We start from the raw sequence: 21401 nt of genomic DNA, 5'->3' as shown, positions 1-21401 counted from the left end.
ATGATAGAGAGAGAGAGAGATGATAGAGAGAGAGAGAGAGATGATAGAGAGAGAGAGAGAGAGAGAGATGATAGAGAGAGAGAGAGAGAGAGAGATGATAGAGAGAGAGAGAGAGAGAGAGATGATAGAGAGAGAGAGAGAGAGAGAGATGATAGAGAGAGAGAGAGAGAGAGAGAGAGAGAGAGAGATGATAGAGAGAGAGAGAGAGAGAGAGATGATAGATAGAGAGAGTGAGAGAGATGATAGAGCAGAGAGAGAGAGAGATGATAGAGAGAAGAGAGAGAGAGAGAGAGAATGATAGAGAGAGAGAGAGAGAGAGAAGAGATGATAGAGAGAGAGAGAGAGAGAGAGATGACTAGAGAGAGAGAGAGAGAGAGATGATTGATGAGTGAGAGAGAGAGAGAGATGAAGAGATGAGATAGAGAGCGAGATGATAGAGAGAGAGAGAGTGATAGAGAAGAGAGAGAGAGAGAGAGCGCTGATAGAGAGAGAGAGAGATGATAGAGAGAGAGAGATCTGATAGAGAGCGCTGATAGAGAGAGAGAGCTGATAGAGAGAGAGAGAGAGAGAGATGACTAGAGAGAGAGAGAGAGCTGATAGAGAGAGAAGAGAGAGAGAGAGATGATAGAGAGAGAGAGAGAGAGAGATGAAGAGAGAGAGAGAAGAGAGAGAGATGAGATAGAGAGAGAGAGAGAGGAGAGAGATGATAGAGAGAGAGAGAGAGAGAGAGAGATGATAGAGAGAGAGAGAGAGAGAGAGATGATAGAGAGAGAGAGAGAGAGAGAGATGATAGAGAGAGAGAGAGAGATGATAGAGAGAGAGAGAGAGATGATAGAGAGAGAGAGAGAGAGATGATAGAGAGAGAGAGAGAGAGAGAGAGATGATAGAGAGAGAGAGAGAGAGAGAGAGATGATAGAGAGAGAGAGAGATGATAGAGAGAGAGAGAGATGATAGAGAGAGAGAGAGATGATAGAGAGAGAGAGAGATGATAGAGAGAGAGAGAGATGATAGAGAGAGAGAGAGAGAGAGAGATGATAGAGAGAGAGAGAGAGAGAGAGAGATGATAGAGAGAGAGAGAGATGATAGAGAGAGAGAGAGAGAGAGAGATGATAGAGAGAGAGAGAGAGAGAGAGATGATAGAGAGAGAGAGAGATGATAGAGAGAGAGAGAGAGAGAGAGATGATAGAGAGAGAGAGAGAGAGAGAGATGATAGAGAGAGAGAGAGATGATAGAGAGAGAGAGAGATGATAGAGAGAGAGAGAGATGATAGAGAGAGAGAGAGGAGATGATAGAGATAGAGATAGAGATAGAGATAGAGATAGAGATAGAGATAGAGATAGAGATAGAGATAGAGATAGAGATAGAGATAGAGATAGAGATAGAGATAGAGATAGAGATAGAGATAGAGATAGAGATAGAGATAGAGATAGAGATAGAGATAGAGATAGAGATAGAGATAGAGATAGAGATAGAGATAGAGATAGAGATAGAGATAGAGATAGAGATAGAGATAGAGATAGAGAGAGAGATAGAGAGAGAGAGAGAGAGAGAGAGAGAGAGAGAGAGAGAGAGAGAGAGAGAGAGAGAGAGAGAGAGAGAGAGAGAGAGAGATAGAGATAGAGATAGAGATAGAGATAGAGATAGAGAGATAGAGAGATAGAGAGAGAGAGAGAGAGAGAGAGAGAGAGAGAGAGAGAGAGAGATAGAGAGAGAGAGATAGAGAGAGAGAGATAGAGATATATATATAATACAGAGTAGATAAAAATACTCTGTACTTTTCTGATTTACTAATCTCATTCACTAAAAAGCTCAAACTATATATTGCTACAGGTATGAAAGGGAGTTTAGCTACAGTCAACTGAACTGGGAACTGTTACAATGTTAAGTCTGCGTTTTCACTGGTTAGCATTCTATACTTTCATTACCTCCCACTGCATTATTTGCTTAAAACCATTCTCCTACTTCCTCTCCCATTTAAGAGTATTCTTTTCCTACACCTTCCGAATTCATCTGGAAGCGCAAACTGCAGAGATGCCCTGAAATACATCTCTTTGTACCACCCTGTCCACTGCTTAAAGGGATATGAAACATTTTTTTCTTCTTTCATAATTCAGAAAGCCAAAAATGGGCCGGCCCCTAAGCTTACATTCCTGCTTTTAAAAATAAAGATACAAAGAAAAATTGATAATGGGTGTAAATTGGCAAGTTGCTAAAAACTGGATGCTCTATCTGAATCATGAAAGAAAAAAAAAAATGTGGGTTTGATATCCCTCCAGTGTAATGGTTTATCATAATCCCATATATGCGGTTAATACTTCATGTGATGTCCCAGTATAGATATTTCTTGTACTTTTAATAAAAAAAATAAAACATATTTATGATCTTAGTCATCTGTTCGACTTGAGCACAACTTGCTAAATATATATACACACACACACACACACAATAGTTTTGTGTACGTTATCTAGCTACGGTAATTCTGTTTTTTTTTATTTTTTTGCTCCAGTTCTTCAATAAAAATAAAATTATTACAAATCACATTGTCATGACCTAAAAATTGGACTTCATTTGAAAGTGATACATATTACTGAAACACTTTTTAAATTAAAGGGACAGTCTAGGCCAAAATAAACTTTCATGATTCAGATAGAGCATGTAATTTTAAACAATTTTCCAATTTACTTTTATCATCAATTTTGCTTTGTTCTCTTGGTATTCTTAGTTGAAAGCTTAACCTAGGAGGTTCATATGCTAATTTCTTAGACCTTGAAGCCCACCTCTTTCAGATTGCATTTTAACAGTTTATCACCACTAGAGGGTGTTAGTTCACATATTTCATATAGATAACACAGTGCTCGTGCACGTGAAGTAATCTGGGAGCAGGCACTGATTGGCTAGACTGCAAATCTGTCAAAAGAACTGAAAAAAGGGGCAGTTTGCAGAGGCTTAGATACAAGATAATAGATGTTAAAAGTATATTATTATAACTGTGTTGGTTATGCAAAACTGGGGAATGGGTAATAAAGGGATTAGCTATCTTTTAAAAGAATAACAATTCTGGTGTAGACTGTCCCTTTAATAGTGTAATTATTTAAACACACGTGTTACTATTTTGCTTACCAAGCCATTCTGGATGTCTACTTTACATGAGTTGGGTCCTCTGGAGAAATATGGATTACTGTGTTTAAAGGACATAAAAATGGAATTGGTTAGTTTTTTTTGTATGAGAAACACACACACAAAATACAATTGCTGTTAATACCTAGTAGTGCTTACTAATCGTACCTTTTTTGAGGTGGTTTCCAGACTGTATTCTCTTCTGTTTTTAATCTCTCATTGTTTCTCTCTTGTTGTTGGGGAATATTCAGAGCTCTACTCAAAGCAGCATATCTAAAAACAGATTTCACTTCAGAAATATATTTTTTAAATTTAAAAATAAAAGTGTTTAAAAGGGATAGGAAAGTCAAAATTAAACTTGCATGAGTCAGATAGATCAGGTCATTTTAAGACACTTTTAAATTCACTTCTATTTTCAAATGTGCTTCGTTCTCTTAGTATCCATTGTTAAAAAATGAATACGCACATATCATACACTGGTGGGAGCTGCTGCTAATTGGTGCCTGCACACATTTGTCTCTTGTGATTGGCTAAATAAATATTTTCAGCTTCCTGTCAGTAGTGCAATGCTGTCCCTTCAGCAATGGATAACAAGAGAATGAAGAAAATTTGATAATAGAATTAAATTGGAAAGTTGTTCAAAATTGTACAATCTAAATCATAAAAGAAAATTTTGGGGTTTAACTATCCCTTTAAGTCATTTAAGGGACAGTAAAGTCAAAATTAAATTTCCATGATTCAGTAAATCTTTGGTGCATGTACCCATGTGGGTGGCCTGGAGTATTCAGTAGCTAGGCCTTTCACGTTTCTTTTTGCCCTGACACAGCTAAGTTAAACATTCAATGAACAAAATTTATCAAAGTGAGAATAAGAAAATTCTCATGTTTGATGACAAAAAAAACCTCACCAATGATATCACCATATTTATAAAGAGTTACGCACTAATAAAGTCAGAATTTTTCATATGTGTGAACAAATCGAAATGTTCATAATATATGCATAATATACTTGTCTGGAAATAACTAATTTTTGTATTAATCTCTTGGCATTTTAAAATGCCCGTATTAATTTGCAGTTATATATTTATAAAAAACAAAGTGGCGCACGTAATATTCACTGTTTTTAATCTCGCCAATTTGTAGGTTGCAAGGTAGTGAAAGAGGCATTGTTGTTTGCCCATAGTGAAAATGTAAAATTTTAATTTTCTTGCCGTAATGCCAATATCTTCAGTTAGACACCACCCACAAGTTGCAGGACCTATACAGTGACCAGAAACGGGCAACCTTCCTCGATGAATGAACGCCAAGGAAGGGACAGAATAAAATTAACTTTAATAATATATAATAAATAACCTTTATATATAAGAAACAGCATTCTTACAATAAAATAACACAATGAATTTATTCTATTATCATAGGATAAAAACAATAAACACACATTTCCGGTCGATAGGTCTAAAGTTGATAATTAAAGTAAAAATGAGATGTTCACAAGAAAACTAAGATCAGGCATTCGCTGAACATCACAAAAAAACCTTTTCCTGAAAAAATGTCTCTAGAATTTTGATAAATACTGGCGAAATTTTTTGACCTTACACATTGCCAATGGCCGTGGGAATAATCACGTCCAATGTATCACATAAATAAGAGTTTCTCCGTTCTACATTTAAAACACAACTAACAGGAAATATTTTTTATTTCCTGCCTGAGCTGGTCAGCTGTTCACACACAACTTTTCTGTATGCAGGTCAGGAAATCATTGGAATCTGATCTGTTAGTGACTGGAGTTTAGAAATACAGATATAAAGTGTGTCACAGGAAAAAGTACCACGAAAAGTGTATAGAACTATAAGACGCATGTGCCAGGTATAGGCCACAGTAAAATTTGCTAGGTATAAACAGGTATGCCCGATACTCTGCGTATGCAATGTAAGTTAGATGCAGAAATGTGGTAACATGAAGATCACTTCCCTAAACATATGTTTTGTTTTTCTCTAATGTGACATAATACTATGTGTGTTGTGTGTTTTCTTTAAAACGTTGCTTTCATTATTATAGGTTTCTCTAATATTTCAAAGATAGGCTGCATTTGCATTCAGTAAAACTGGATTTTAAAATAACATTTCTGAAAAAGTAAAATATATCTAATACCAATAAGTCACATTCTAAGGTATGCACGATTACCTCTTATTTGTCTAACCTAATATTTATGTGTCAAAGCTGGGGGTACTTAGGGAAAAAAAACAAAAACAAACATGCCTATAAGGGTATGTTCTACAAAAAAAAAAAGAAAAAAAAAAAAAGAAAATAGCCCTTAGTCTGAACTTCAAATGAGTAGTAGAATTTTTTTTTTTTTCTGACAAATTTTAGTTAGGTATATTTCCACTCCCCTTGTAATCACAAATGCATATACGTATATTCTGTGAATTCTTGCACATGCTCACTAGAAGATGGTGACTCAAAAAGTGTAAATATAAAAATATTGTGCACATTTTGTTAACGGAAGTAAATTGGAAAGTTGTTTAAAATAGCATTATCTATCTGAATAATGACAGTTTAATTTTGACTTGAGTGTCCCTTTAAATAAAGTCAAATAGATGCATCTATGTAGAATACATGTAAAGTTGAAACAAACTAGATGCATCTATGCAGAATACATGTAAAGTTGAAACAAACTAATAGCACTGAAAATAATTTTATGCAATCATGTTAAAAAGTAATGCATGAAATTAGATATTAAAGGGCCGTAACAGTCTAAAAACAACAACAATCTAATTTGTTAGAAGATATCATTTTAAGACTATCGACCCGCAAAGGAGTTAAACAAAAAGTGAAAGTGCCGCTTGGGGCCTACAAAGTACTGCTGGTCCTGAGCAGAGCTGCTGCTGATCCAATCAACAGCGCTAGTCGCACAACTCAGATGTGTAACTAACAAATTAGAGCATGCCGTTTTTCGACTAACAAGCCCTTTAAGGCAACCGTTGATTGCATGTGACAAGAAATAAAAAAAAAAGGAGATGCATTACCCAGCCTTAGACAATGGGCGATTTCCAAATTTACAGTCATGGTCTAAGGGATGCCGGTGAGAGACACAAAAATTATTTTGGCATTGGTCACATACGATTTTAAAGAGTTCTTTCTTTTTGCAACCTGCTTTTAAGCATCGATTAGTGAATATCTGGAAAACAAACAAGGCATTATTGAAATGATGCACACACCCTACCTACTAATGGGTAGAGAATTACAGAAACATTTTTTCAATAATTTGGTTACAAGTCACAGATGAACAAACAGATTTCTGTTATACACTTTAATATCCCCCATTAACCCTTTGGCTGCTAAGCCATTTCCCACCTGGGTGCTAATATTTTATTTTAATTTTTTTATTTTTGAAAAAATTTTAATTTTTTTTTTTACAGACCCCCAAGACTTACACTGTTGGAAAGGTTAGGCGATTACCTTTCCAACAGTGGGTCTTGGGGGTCTGTAGCTGCTTAGATGCCTGAGATACAGGCTTCTAAGCAGCATGCCCCCTCCTCCTATACTTAACATTGTTAAGTATAAATAAAGTAGCGCGGTGACGTCATCACGTAATTGCCCGTGGCGTCACCGCGCATCACGTGAAGCCCCGGCGATGCCAGTCACTCTACAGGCACGATCGCCGGGGTAGAAGCAGTTAGGAGCCCCCAGATCTCCCTCAAGGTGGGAGAGTGCTCATGACGGCTCTGAGCCGTCATTAGCACCAGAGTGAGAAACTCTGTGACGGCTCAGAGCCGTCATTAGCACTCAAAGGGTTACAAAATAAATATGGAAATGTATAAATCCCTCTCTATTCAACAGTCACTAGGGAAACGCAGGGACAGAAATGATCACTTTTTTACCACTTTAAAAGGTCACTCTCCTTATTAACAATGTCAACTCTTAGGCCATGATATTCAAAGGTTCTCCAGTTGGAGAGAAATTGCAGTTCAGACTTCACAGGGGTTGAACTCACTGAATTTTCCAAAGAAAAAAGGCAAAGCTCTACAGCACTGAGAGATCTCTCTTATTTCTGTATATGAAGGAGAGACAAGCCCAGTGCAATACAGCACTGCATGAAATGAGTTTTGTTACACTTACACTCTGTATTTTATATTACTTTACACTTTAGGTTGGGCTCTTTCAGTATTATGGCATTTAAGCTTTGCACTCATTTATATTTTAATACATTTAGCTCTAGTAATGTTTTTACAAATTATGATTATGTTTCAAAAGTTTCTGTGTTACTTTAACAAATTAGGATCATACTTTGTATATTTCTGTTTATATATACAAATTAAAATGCCCCTTTTAATACGCTGCATTGCAAACTAAAACCAACAGTTTCAGAAAGTAGGAAGGAATATGTCTGCAGCAATCTCACCAGCAGTCTTGTGTGACATTTTCTAAGCATTTTAAACAAGCTGGTCTCGCTGATTTGTCTCGTCAGCTGTATGCCAACAGAAATGTTATATATAAAATAAAACAGACAAAAAGCATCTGTCCAATACAGTGAAGGAACGGAGTTCTGTACATCCTGTGGAATGCACAGAACTAATAACTGAAGAGGTCAGAAAGGGAGTCAATTTTAAAGTCATAATAGAGGTATCATTTCTGTCCATTCTGCCATAAAAAGGTGGAATCTCATTGTTTATTCCAGGGTACGCAAACATTATAAATATAAATCAGATGTTTACTGCCATTTTGTATACATTTCACATTAATAGGACTAAAGCTAACATCACACTGTACTGTAATTTATAGACAGTTGTATATAGTTTTATTTTAAGAAGGGGAGAGAATATATATATATATATATATATATATATATATATATATATATATATATATATATATATATATATATATATATATACACACATACACATCAGTGAACAAGTGCCCCAGAGGCATGAAACGCGTATGTTGTCACAGGAGGGTGATGTTCCCCCTGTTTCTCTGTTCTATATATGATTTTATCAAGCTGCTGTATGTGGATTATGTTTTTACTACGCTAACCAAATAAAAGAACGTTTTTACTTAACTCATCTTTGGAGTGCCGAGGAGATTATATATATATATATATATATATATATATACATATATATACACACACACTTTAATACAGGGCTCAAAATCTCCACTCTTTACTAGCCCTGCAACCGCTACATATGTCCACCCAACAACTGCTAAGATATTTGTGTTAGAATGTCTGTAACAGGGCAGTATGGCAATTCATAAGCCTACAGTACTTTGTGTGTGCGCGCCCCAACAGAGTAACCTTCAGTGGCTATTTTTTCAATGGATGCTGATAATTTACTTCCTGGGTCTGTTGACATTTGCACTTGCATTAAATAAACAACAACGCTTTTGGATGCGATTCTGATTGGCTGTATAATGCTATGACAAACTTGAGGGGGAAAAAAATAGTTTAATCGTCTGGGCAGCTGTTGTAACGTTTACAATATTACTTTATAGTAAAATCAAAGGGACATAAAAGCCAAACAATTTCTTTCATGATTCAGATAGGAGCATGCAATTTTAAACAACTTTCTAATGAAGCAAATTTGATAATAGAAGTAAATTAGAAACTTTTTTTTATGCTACGTCTGAATCACATAAGAACATTTTTGAGTTTCATATCCCTTTAAAGTGAAGGTAAACTTTGATGAATGAAAGCCCGTTTTTTAACAATACTATTAAAAACAGGGGCACTTTCATTCATCAAAGTTTAGAAAGCAGCCGTTTTGATTAAAAACTTAACTTTATTTTTTTCACAGCCAGAGCAGCTTCCTCCAATCACGGCATGGCCTCAGGCAATGACTCCCCTGGGGGAAAAGTTGTGGTTGGAGGAAGCCGGATTAGTCATTGCTGACATGTGAAGAGAGGATCTCTGGGTGCGGGAAGCTGCTCTGGCTGTGAAAAAAACAAAGGCAAGTTTTTTCTCAAAACCCTTGTGCACGAATAGTAAAGTATTCTATCTGCCTTCTAGAGTAAATAAAATAAAAAAAATAAAAAAAGGATAATTTTATTGTTACAAAGTGCCATTTTAGATGCCTGTTAGATCCATATTACACATACCTTCTGTTTACGCTTTGCAGGGTCAAAATTGCAGTTCATATCTATGTGCTGTCCTACAGCAACATCTGGTGATTCTCCTTTCTTAACTGGAACTGGGGCGCGACACAGTGGACAGATAGGAACTTGCACATTCTAATATAAAAACAAGCACAAAACACTGTGAACACATTTATTTCAGAATAAAAAAAGAAAAAAAAAAGTCTCACATTTATTTTTCAATAAAATGTACCTTCTTGAATGAAGAGGGGCACTTGTGCCGATTGTAATTAAAGTGATCTTTACAGAAAACATCCTCACATGCGTCACATTTCAGTGGAAGGAAATCTGAATAGACAAAACAAACATGTTAGATTGTAATGTTTACTGCATATAATGTGGTTTGTGTCAGAAAACAAAAAACTATTTCCTTAAAAGCGGTTTAAATTTCAGAAACATAACAGTGAGTCATGCGTTTCCTATTTCTCTCTAGCACAGGGACTTCCTACTAATTCGCTATGGTCATCAGCCCATGACCATTAACAGGAAATACACAAATCATAATATGTTTATTTAATAATAATAATAATAATAATAATAATAAAAAGTACAACATTTAACAGTCCATAACCCCTTCCTGACGGTACTTATTTAGTTATAAGTTCCGATGTAAACAAAAAAGTAAATAATTGAAATCCCACGATCGTTCATGCGATCGCGCTATTTCAATAATGGGATTGAGTCAGGGGGGGGGGTGCCTATGATGCTAGGCACGTACTCCAGCCCGTGATCCCAGTTAGGAAGCCATTATGGCTTCAGCACAGCAGAATGGCTAGGACGTTCCATGCCGCCCTAACGGCGCTAATGTTTAAAACTAGCAACCCTGCACTAATGTGTTGAGGAGTTAAAGACACAGTAGAAGTACCGCTTAAGACCCGCTGAGCACTACCGGACCCAAGCAGAAACCACTGCTGATCTAATCAGCAGCACCAGTTACACAGCTGAAATGTGAGACTAGCATTGATAACTAGATTAGCGGCAGTTTCTGCTCGGAACCTGCAGTGCTCTCCCGGGCCAGAACGGTACTTTGCGGGGATTAAACACATAATAGCGTAGTGTCGCTAGTTTTAAATTACATTCTGACTTAGAGGTGGAAAATTACATGCTCTTATGGTCCTTTAATTAAAGGGATAGTAAACCCAATTTTTTTCTTTCATGATTCAGATAGAGCATGCAATTTTAAGCAATTTTCTAATTTACTCCTATTATCAATTTTTTCTTTGTTCTCTTGGTATCTTTATTAGAATGTAAGCTTAAAGGGACACTGAACTCAAATTTTTCTTTCGTCATTCAGATAGAGCATGCAATTTTAAGCAACTTTCTAATTTCCTCCTATTATCAAATTTTCTTTGTTCTCTTGCTAGCTTTATTTGAAAAAGAAGACATCTAATCTTTTTTTGGTTCAGAACTGTGGACAGCATTTTTTTTTTATTGGTGGATGAATTTATCCACCAATCAGCAAGAACAACCCAGGTTGTTCACCAAAAATGGTCCGGCATCTAAACTTAAATTCTTGCATTTCAAATAAAGATACCAAGAGAATGAATTAAATTTGATATGAGTAAATTAGAAAGTTGCTTAAAATTGCATGCTCTATCTGAATCACAAATTAAATTTTTTGGGTTCAGTGTCCCTTTAAGAGCCGGGCCATTTTTGGTTAAGAACCTGAATTGCACTTTCTTATTGGTGGCTAAATGTAATCCACCAATCACAAGCACTAACCAGGGTGCTGAAACCAAAAATGGGCCGGCTCCCTAGCTTATATTTCCTACTTTTTAAAAAAAAAAAGATACCAAAAGAATGAAGAAAAATTGATGATAGAAGTAAATTTGAAAGTGGCTTAAAATTGCATGCTTTATCTGAATCATGAAAGAAAGAAAAAAAATTGTGTTTACTATCCCTTTAAGTGAAACTGGTAGTGGGTGTGGGTGGGTTTACAGTAATCAGCCAGCATCTCTGTCACAATGTACGGACAAGATTTTAAAGAAACAATAAAAAAAAAAGTAATAATAATGTAATTGATAAATTCTTTGCTTTTATTTAGCTGAAATCTTATTGTTCCAATATATAAAGAATCTATTCAGCATAAATTAGAGATTTAGCTTGCCTGTTCTGTATCACATCGTTAATCCCAGGTGCTCTGTCACAGCTGGGACACCACCAAGTTTGCATGACCACATGGGGGGGGGGGTTGAAGCGGTTTTGTCAGCGCATTTCATTTTGATGCTGTGAGAAACCCCAATCTCTGTTTGGTAATGGTATCCACCCATACTGTATATTACAATTGTTTGGAAATGTGTTTTCTATATGTGTTTAAACGTGCATGTTTATTTAGATACGCAGATATTACCTCTTAAATTGATTTACAGAACATTCGATCTTTAAAGGGATATGAAACCCAAAAAAAATTTATTTCATGATTCAGATAGAGCATGCAATTTTAAAGTAACTTTCTAATTTTACTCCTATTATGTGTCTTCATTCTCTTAGTATCTTTATTTGAAAAAGCAGGAATGTAAGCTTAGGAGACAGTCCATTTTTTGTTCAGAACCCTGGGTAGCACTTGCCGGTTGGTGGCTACATTTAGATAATAGGAGTAAATTAGAAAGTTGCTTAAAATTGCATGCTCTATCTGAATCATGAAAGAAAAAAAAATGTGGGTTTCAAATCCCTTTAAGATTGATTCTTGGAACTGCCCCTTTAATGTGAAAGAAAGGCAGTGTAGATAGTTCTCCAGATCTAGGACTTTACGGCTGGAGACTTATTTTGAAATAAGACATTGCTTATCTAATTCTTGATCTACGGTTCAGAGTCCTAACAGATTTATATATTATTTGATTTACTACTCTGTTGAATAACTGTCTTCTCTCGCTCATTTAATGTACGATAGAACTTGGTGCATACATCTTGGTGCCACCTTTCATTAAACATACGGTAGGGGGCATCAGGTGAGAATGTTCTAGGTGTCACCTTTCATTAAACATACGGTAGGGGGCATCAGGTGAGAAAGTTCTAGGTGTCACCTTTCATTAAACATACGGTAGGGGGCATCAGGTGAGAATGTTCTAGGTGTCACCTTTCATTAAACATACGGTAGGGGGCATCAGGTGAGAATGTTCTAGGTGTCACCTTTCATTAAACATACGGTAGGGGGCATCAGGTGAGAATGTTCTAGGTGTCACCTTTCATTAAACATACGGTAGGGGGCATCAGGTGAGAATGTTCTAGGTGTCACCTTTCATTAAACATACGGTAGGGGGCATCAGGTGAGAATGTTCTAGGTGTCACCTTTCATTAAACATACGGTAGGGGGCATCAGGTGAGAATGTTCTAGGTGTCACCTTTCATTAAACATACGGTAGGGGGCATCAGGTGAGAATGTTCTAGGTGTCACCTTTCATTAAACATACGGTAGGGGGCATCAGGTGAGAATGTTCTAGGTGTCACCTTTCATTAAACATACGGTAGGGGGGCATCAGGTGAGAATGTTCTAGGTGTCACCTTTCATTAAACATACGGTAGGGGGGCATCAGGTGAGAATGTTCTAGGTGTCACCTTTCATTAAACATACGGTAGGGGGCATCAGGTGAGAATGTTCTAGGTGTCACCTTTCATTAAACATACGGTAGGGGGCATCAGGTGAGAATGTTCTAGGTGTCACCTTTCATTAAACATACGGTAGGGGGCATCAGGTGAGAATGTTCTAGGTGTCACCTTTCATTAAACATACGGTAGGGGGCATCAGGTGAGAATGTTCTAGGTGTCACCTTTCATTAAACATACGGTAGGGGGCATCAGGTGAGAATGTTCTTTCATTTTGCATCCCTTCACTCTGTAATTTAACATAACAAATTGTTCAATGTTTTTTTGGAGGTATGCATCTCCAGAATTAAACAAGTGCATAGGATTAGTGTAATTGTATCCATATACCATTAAAAAAAATATATGTATCTAAATATTAAAGGGACACTCAAGTCAAAATTAAAGTTTCATTATTCAGATAGAGCAGCAATTTTAAACAACTTTCCAATTTACTTCCATTAAAAAAAAAAATTGCACTATATTTTTAGATTTAAACTTTTTGAGTCACCAGCTCCTACTGAGCATGTGCAAGAATTAACAGAATAAGCGTATATGTATTTGTGATTAGCTGATGGCAGTCACATGGTACGTGTATGCATTTGTGATTGGCTGATGGATGTCAAATGGTACAGGGGGAGTGGAAATAGACATAAAAAAAAATAAAAAAAAATCTACTATTCATTTGAGGTTCAATTTAAGTGATATTGCATTGTCTTGTTATCTTGCATTTGTTGATTATGCAAATCTATTGTGTTGACTGGTCCTTTAAGATATCTTAAAGGGATATGAAACCAAAAACTTTTACATTTCTAATTCAGACATAGTGTACAATTTTTTTAAAAAGTTCCCAATTTACTTCTATTATCAAATTTGTTTTGTTCTCATTGTATTCTTTGTCAAAAATACCTAGCAGTATTCTCCACAGAAAATGTTGCCAGCCGGGTGGCATTATGAAGTAGCCAGGTGGGGTGCAGTGTAATATTTCCTAATATTATATCCCTTTCTGCTATCCAAAGCATATATTAAAATATGCAATTAATATTAGCTAATTTTAGCTTAATATTAGATAAAATTTTAGCTGGGTGGTCAATAAAATCAGCCGATTGGTGAACCCGCTAAAAAGATCATGGGGAGAACACTGCCTATGTAGGTAGCATGCACATGTCTAGCGCCCTACATGGAAGGAAAAAACAATGTGCATTATGTTAAAAGGAGGGGCCATGTGCATATTGCTATTGTATAGAAATCTGGTGCTAGCTTTAGTAAATCAAGTAACTAATAATTTTCAAATGACAAATTTTAGACCTTAGAAAATATTTTAATATATCCTTTTAAAGGGAAACTACAGTCGAAAATTTAACTTTCATGATTCACATAGAGCACGTAGTTTTAAACAACTTTCCAATTTTGTTCTATTAGCAAATTGTTGTCATTCTTTTGGTATCCTTTGTTCAAAAGACAGCTTTAGAGCTGCAATGCACTACTGGGAACAAGCTGAGCACATCAGATGAACCAATGACAAGATGCATATAAATGTAGGCACCAATCACCAACTAGCTCCCAGTAATGCAACGCTGCTACTGAGCCGACCTAGGTTTACTCTTCAAAGGATACCAAAAGAACAAAGTAAATTTGAAAGTAGTTTTAAAAATGTATGCTCTGTTTTAATCATAAAAGTTTAATTATATTCTTAAATCCAACAGTGGAAATTTTCAGTCCCTTCTATTCTAAAACAAAACAATAAAACACATTTTGATTAGTTTACTTACCCAACTGCTTGCATGTGGATTCAGAGCAATGTTTTCCCAAATCAGGAAACTCCATCATACAATGTAAAAAAGCACCAGCCTAAAAAATAAAAATCAAGAACCAATTATATATATATATATATATATATATATATATATATATATAATCAGTATTTACTTAAAGGGGCTGTCAAAACCAAAATTGTTATTGTTTAAAAATTTAGATAATGCCTGTAATACCCAGTCCCCAGCTTTGCACAACCAACATTGTTATATTAATATACTTTATAACATTTAAACCTCTAAATGTCGGTTTCTAAGCCACTACAGACAGCCTCTTATCACATGCTTTTTTATTTGCTTTTCTCAAAGGAGAGTACTAGTTCATGTGACCGATATAGATAACATTGTGCTCCTGTGGCTTGGACAGACAGCACTAATTGGCTAAAATGCCAGTAAATAGATAATAAATAAAAAAAAGTAATGTGGTCAGGGGGCTATCAGAAGAGGGGTTAGATACAAGGTAATCACAAAGGTAAAAAAGTATATTAATATAACCGTGTTGGTTATGCAAAACTAGGAAATGGGTAAGACGGTCCCTTTAAATAAACGTACTGGAAGAACATTACCAAAGACATTTTTTGGAATAAAATCTACAGTAAAAATAATCACAGACTCTGGAAAATACATTTAAAACATAGTTGTACAGTGTGTGTGTGTGTGTGTGTGTGTGTGTGTGTGTGTGTATTTGAATGTAATATTTTCCAACTTTTTGGAAGATTAGAAGTCCGGTTTTGGAGTAAATAAGGTCCATAGACCTAATGTACAGCAAGATATTTTTTATTTATTTAATTACTTAAACTTTAATGTTTTAGTCAATCATTGGATGCAAAAATTTTAAACTTGAATTCCATTCCTGTATATCCAATGCTTATATTTACATTGTACTTTGCCATGATTTACTAGTTCTTTCTGAGGCTCAGCTATGTTGAATAAAATAGTGTTTAATGGTATATGGACTAAGATTCTAGTTTTTTTAGTCTATATATTTAATGGACATGAAAATATAAAAAGAAAAGGCTCAGTTATAGTGCAATAATAAAATCTATATGTGTCCATTCCTCTTATACAATGTTTTAGAACAACACTATTTTAGTACTGTACAAATAATTTGACAAACAAAACTAGACACTTCCTTATGTCCTTTTAGCTCCTTGAAAAAAAAACTATATAAAATGTGCTTAAAATTGTATCTGAAACACACATCATTACATCTATTTTCTGTCCTCCTGGTGTTTCAATTCTGTAAACCCTGAGCATTGCAAGATTTAAAATCTGTACCCTAAGCAGCCATATAAAGACAATAGTACATAAAATATTTACCTATATACCATTAAAATCTCAAAATGTATTCTTATTTAATCAAAGTCTCTATGGGAAGAATTTTTTTTTAAATAATATGTTTTGCTACGAACGGCTAATTAAAAACATAAATAGGTGTTAATTAACTAAAATCCCCTGCTATGCCGTATAAATAATTGATTGTATTCAGATACAATATTAGAATATTGAGCCAATCATAGACCCCAGCAGCTGCCATCATCTACCTGAGCCAGTCACTCACCTCGTACAGGGAAATCTCTCCTGCATACCCCGGCCCAGCAGTTCTTATGTACCCGGCCGCCCATGCTGACTCACGGTCCCGTGCTGCCGAGTCACTGTCCGGTTCCGCCTCCTCCCGATAGGCCCAGAATCTTCCAGACCGACCTAATACCAGATAAGCGCTGTCATTCTGTCAGTCCCTTAATGGTGACGTCATGTGCGCGACGCTTGTTTTTAGGAAACAGGAACTGTTTCCATAGTAATTAATATGAGTAGACAAATTCGGGAATGACTCAGCTGTTTCTGAGAAATAGCCGCTGACATTTACATTTATTTACTTTAAATTATTTATTTTTTAACTGTAGTAATGTACACGGAAGTCTAAACAATATATTGCAGTTACGAAGTAGCTTACAGGAGAACTATGAGTTTATAAGAAGCATAATATGTTATTTAATAGACTAAACTATGTTCTACAAAGAAAAAATGTTTGTTTTCTGTATCAATTTGTCTCTAGTGACTAAGGTCATTTTTTTAAGATGCTTCTGATGAAGAAAGATCGCTAGGAATATTCACAGCTCTCAAAAATACAGCAGCTCTTCTTAAAGGGACACTGTACCCAAAATGTTTCTTTTTTCGTGATTGAACATGAAATTTTAAGCAACTTTCTAATTTACTCCTATTATCAAATTTTCTTCATTCTCTTGGTATCTTTATTTGAAATGCAAGAATGTAAGTTTAGATGCCGGCCCATTTTTGGTGAACAACCTGGGTTGTCCTTGCTGATTGGTGGATAAATTCATCCACCAATAAAAAAGTGCTGTCCAGAGTACTCAAACAAAAAAAGCTTAGATGCCTTCTTTTTCAAATAATGATAGCAAGAGGACAAAGAAAAATTGATAATAGGAGTAAATTAGAAAGTTGCTTAAAATTGCATGCTCTATCTGAATTACAAAAGAAAAAATTTGAGTTCAGTGTCCCTTTAATTTTAAAGAACGGATAACAACAGTTTAAGCATTTTTTTATTTTATTTTTACTTTTGGCTAGCAATAAAAGTAAACGATTCTCACATGCCTGTATAAGTTTTCAAAAGGTATTTTTCCCTTACTATTAAAGTGGTGGTAAAATGTTCACTTTTTGTAATAAGATCCTGAATTCTAGTGATATTTTAGATGGACTTTAATTGTTCATATCTAATAAAGATGCACTTTAACTTACTTTTTAATCTAGCTGTGCTCCCAAAGCTCACTTTAAAAGTAATATTTTTTTTGTGAGCTAATGGTTTGAACTGTTCTCCAATCAGCACTCTGTCCATATGGCACTCTTATTGTAGTTAGAGCTCTGATTGGAAAACAGTTAAAACCATTTGTGATGAGAGCAGGATGTGATGTCACTAGTATGTGGGCGGGGCTTAGGTCCGGTGTCTGTGTTGCAGTTAGTTTAGTACAATCAACCTGACTAGATGTGTATTGTTATGCTCTGCAATAAAATAGAGTTGTACCATCATTGCTGTGTCCTGCATATGTCCTGCATCTCATGACATGGTGTCAGAAGTTCTGGACTGCGCTTCTGTTCCTGATCGATTGCAATGTCAAAATTTACCCCACCTGAGCCTTTCGACTTTTCTCAGCCTGCAGCTTGGCCCACATGGCGTCAGCGGTTTCAGCGCTTCAGGATTGCATCCAAACTGAACAAGGAGAGTGGTGAAGTACAAGTTAATTCTCTTTTATACTCCATGGGGAAAGATGTAGAGCCAGTGGTAGAGCCAGTGTTCAATGCTTTTACTTTCCAAGAAGGGGAAGAAGTTAACTTTGATATAGTTATGGATAAACTCAGTGCCCACTTTGTGCCCAAAAGAAATGTGATTCATGAGAGAGCTTGTTTTCACAAACGTAATCAGCGTGTGGGAGAATCTGTGGAGTCATTTGTGCGCAGCCTGTATGAACTAGCTGAATTCTGTGAGTTTGGTGTTGCTAAAGAAGAGCAAATCAGAGACAGAATAGTTATTGGAATTGCAGATGCTGAAGTCTCCCTGAAGCTGCAGTTAGAGCCTGATTTAACGTTAGACGGGGCTATTAGGATGGCCCGCCAGAGTGAACTGGTGAAAAAGCAAAGTGCTGATCTGAGGTCTGAGAGTATTGTGGATGAAGTGCAACAGTCTAGGAAAATTACTAGTGAAAGGCACAGTGTGAGCGGTAGATCTAAAGTACTGGAAAGGCCTAGAAGTGGATGGGCGCAACATGGCCGATGCACACGGTGCTACCGGGCTCATGATCAGAGTGCTATATGCCCGGCCAGAGATAAAAGATGCAGAAAATGTAACAGAATAGGCCATTTTGAAGTGGTGTGTAAAACTGAATACATTAAGGAGATGCAGGTGGACAGTGACCAGGAGGGTCAGGAAGTGTCTTTTGTGGGGTCTGTTGTGGAACGGACAAGCTCAGAGGAAGATTGGAAAGTTACTTTTACTGTAATGGGAGCCAAAGTTGATTTTAAGATTGACACAGGAGCAGATATCACTGTAATGTCTTTTGCTGAATTTATGAAACTGCCTCGACAGCCCCAGCTGGCGAAGGTTACTACAAATGTCCATAGTCCTGGTGGCCGTATTGATTGTGTGGGGAAATTTCTTGCCAGCTGTGAGTACAAACAGAGGAAGTTCACCATGTGGGTGCATGTGATCCGAGGTCAGTGTGTTAACAGTTTATTGAGCAGAAAAGCAGCCTGTGACTTGGGCCTCGTGGCCAGAGTGAATGAGATCTCTGAAGATATGTTTGGCGAGTTGGGCCTACTGAACTGCAAACCTGTCCGTATAGCACTTAAAAGTGACGCAGTCCCATACAGTATTTCTACTCCTCGTAGAATTCCGTTCCCGCTCATGCCTCAAGTGGAGAAAGAGCTCATGCGCATGAAGTCTATGGGGGTTATTGAAGAGGTTGTTGAAGCAACTGATTGGTGTGCCCCCATTGTTCCAGTTGCAAAGAAAAACGGAAAGGTGCGCATCTGTGTGGACCTGAAAAGGTTGAATGAGGCAGTGAAGAGGGAGAGATTTGTGCTGCCGACATTGGAAGATATAGCCCCGAAGTTGGCTGGGGCGAAGTTCTTTTCCACATTAGACGCTTCTAGCGGCTTTTGGCAGATCCCCCTGGATCCAAAGTGCCGCAAACTGACTACCTTTATCACACCGGTAGGTCGGTTCTGCTTCTGCAGACTCCCCTTTGGGATATCCTCCGCTCCTGAAATCTTTCAAAGGGAAATGAGTTCTCTCCTTGAGTGGCCACGTGGGCACAGCGGTCGTCATGGACGACATTCTAGTGTATGGGTCTACAGTGGAGGAGCATGATCAGCGTTTGAGTTGTGTGCTGCAGGCTATCAAAGAGTCTGGGCTGAAGCTGAATAAAGAAAAATGTCATTTTAGGAAAACTGAATTATGCTACTTTGGGCATATCATCAACGGGGATGGCATCAAGCCGGACCCTGAGAAAATTCGGGCTATTGAACAGATGAAAAGCCCTTCTGATGTACATGAGCTGAGACAGATATTGGGCCTTGTAAATTACGTGGGCAAGTTTCTTCCAGATTAATCTACAGTTTTACACCCTATCACAGAGTTGCTTAAGAAAGATGTTGCCTGGGTCTGGGGACCCTCACAGGAAAAAGCGTTCCTGCATGCCAAGTCACTGCTGGGGTCTGCCCCAGTGCTGGGGTTCTATGACCCTTCAAAAAAGACTGTGGTTAGTGCCGATGCAAGCAGTTATGGGTTGGGGGCTGCACTCCTGCAGCTGAATGACAACAAACTACAGCCCATCGCCTACTGTTCCCGCACACAGTCAAAATACGCTCAAATTGAGAAAGAGTGCCTGGCTGCAGTTTGGGCCTGTGAGCGCTTTCAGCGTTATCTAGTGGGTTTGGAGAAATTTAGTCTGGAAACTGACCACAAACCGCTAGTCCCTCTAATCAATTCTTATGACATTGACAAAACACCCTTGAGATGCCAGAGACTTTTAATGAGACTGCTCAGGTTCAATGTTCAGGCAGTGCATGTGCCGGGGAAACAACTGGTTGTGGCAGATACACTATCCAGGCTCCCGCTGGCTGCTGCTGAAGAATCCTCCACGGAATCGGATGTGAAAGTGTATGTTGATTCAGTTCTGGCCTCTAAGTCCATTTCTTCAAGGAAACTGGAAGAGATAAAGAAAGAGACATATTTGGACACAGATCTGCAAGAAGTTATAAGGTACATAAAAGATGGCTGGCCCGAGAGCCGGGCAGCCTGGATGTCTTTAAATGCTTACCAGCCAGAGAGGTCGCAGCTCACGGAGCTGGAGGGGTTGGTGCTGTTCCAAGACCGCATTGTAATTCCTGTCAGCATGAGGAAGGAGATGTTAAACAGGATTCATGATGGCCACCTAGGCATTACAATGTGCAGAGAAAGGGCAGCTACAGCTGTGTGGTGGCCTGGGATCAGCTCCGACATTGCAAATCACGTGTCTAAATGTGCCTTTTGCCGGGAACGCCGGCCTACTCAGAGAAGGGAGCCCTTGATGTCTACTCCGCTGCCTGCGGGGCCGTGGCAGAAAATAGCTGCTGATTTGTGTGAACTGCATGGGAAAAAGTTTCTTGTTGTGATCGACTACTATTCCAGGTATTTGGAAATTGCACCCCTGAATGATATCACAAGTCAGGCCGTTATCATTCGCCTGAAGAGCTTGTTCGCCCGCTGGGGCATTCCAATGGAGCTGGTGAGTGATAATGGTATGCAGTTTGCTTCTACAGAGTTCAGTGCTTTCAGCAGGGAATATGATTTTGTACATTCCACGTCAAGTCCACATCATCCGCAGGCCAACGGAATGGCTGAAAGGGCAGTTCAAACAACAAAATTCATTCTAAAGCAATCTGAGCCGTACCTAGCCCTCTTGTCATACAGGGCGACGCCCATTCAAGCCACCGGGTTTAGCCCGGCACAGCTGATGCTAGGACGCCAGATTCGCACCACTTTTTTCTTCAAGCCGCCTGGCCCTGTTCCTCGGTGACGAAGTCCTTAGGAGGGATGAAGAGGCCAAAAAGGGTTATCGTTTCTTCTACGACAGGAGACATTCTGTCAGGCCTTTACAGGAACTGAAAGCGGGCCAAAGTGTTAGAATTAAACTGGATGATGAGAAGAAATGGAAGACGCCTGCTACGGTAGTGGGCCGCTCTCCAGAACCAAGGTCTTATA

General features: G+C 37.7%; 1 protein-coding gene across 2 annotated transcripts in view; it reads right to left on the bottom strand.

Moving 5' to 3' along the window:
• The window catches only part of ZFAND2A (zinc finger AN1-type containing 2A), a 25147-nt gene extending 8668 nt beyond the window's left edge, over positions 1–16479 (bottom strand). The window contains exons 1-7 of one of the 2 annotated variants that reach the window (XM_053694355.1): positions 16206–16465; positions 14603–14681; positions 9445–9539; positions 9216–9347; positions 6143–6294; positions 3286–3390; positions 3121–3178 (exon numbers count right to left, since the gene is read on the bottom strand). In XM_053694355.1, coding sequence (XP_053550330.1) covers positions 3121–3178; positions 3286–3390; positions 6143–6294; positions 9216–9347; positions 9445–9539; positions 14603–14660 — 600 coding nt within the window. In that variant the 5' untranslated portion in view covers positions 14661–14681; positions 16206–16465. Of the gene's footprint in view, positions 1–3120; positions 3179–3285; positions 3391–6138; positions 6295–9215; positions 9348–9444; positions 9540–14602; positions 14682–16205 lie in introns of those variants that run through there. The other variant, XM_053694356.1, reaches the window with a different exon arrangement.
• Positions 16480–21401: the final 4922 nt, after the last annotated feature.

The sequence above is a fragment of the Bombina bombina genome, chromosome 11 (assembly GCF_027579735.1).
Source record: "Bombina bombina isolate aBomBom1 chromosome 11, aBomBom1.pri, whole genome shotgun sequence".
Lineage (NCBI taxonomy): Eukaryota > Metazoa > Chordata > Amphibia > Anura > Bombinatoridae > Bombina > Bombina bombina.
This window is presented reverse-complemented; position numbering and strand designations above follow the sequence as displayed.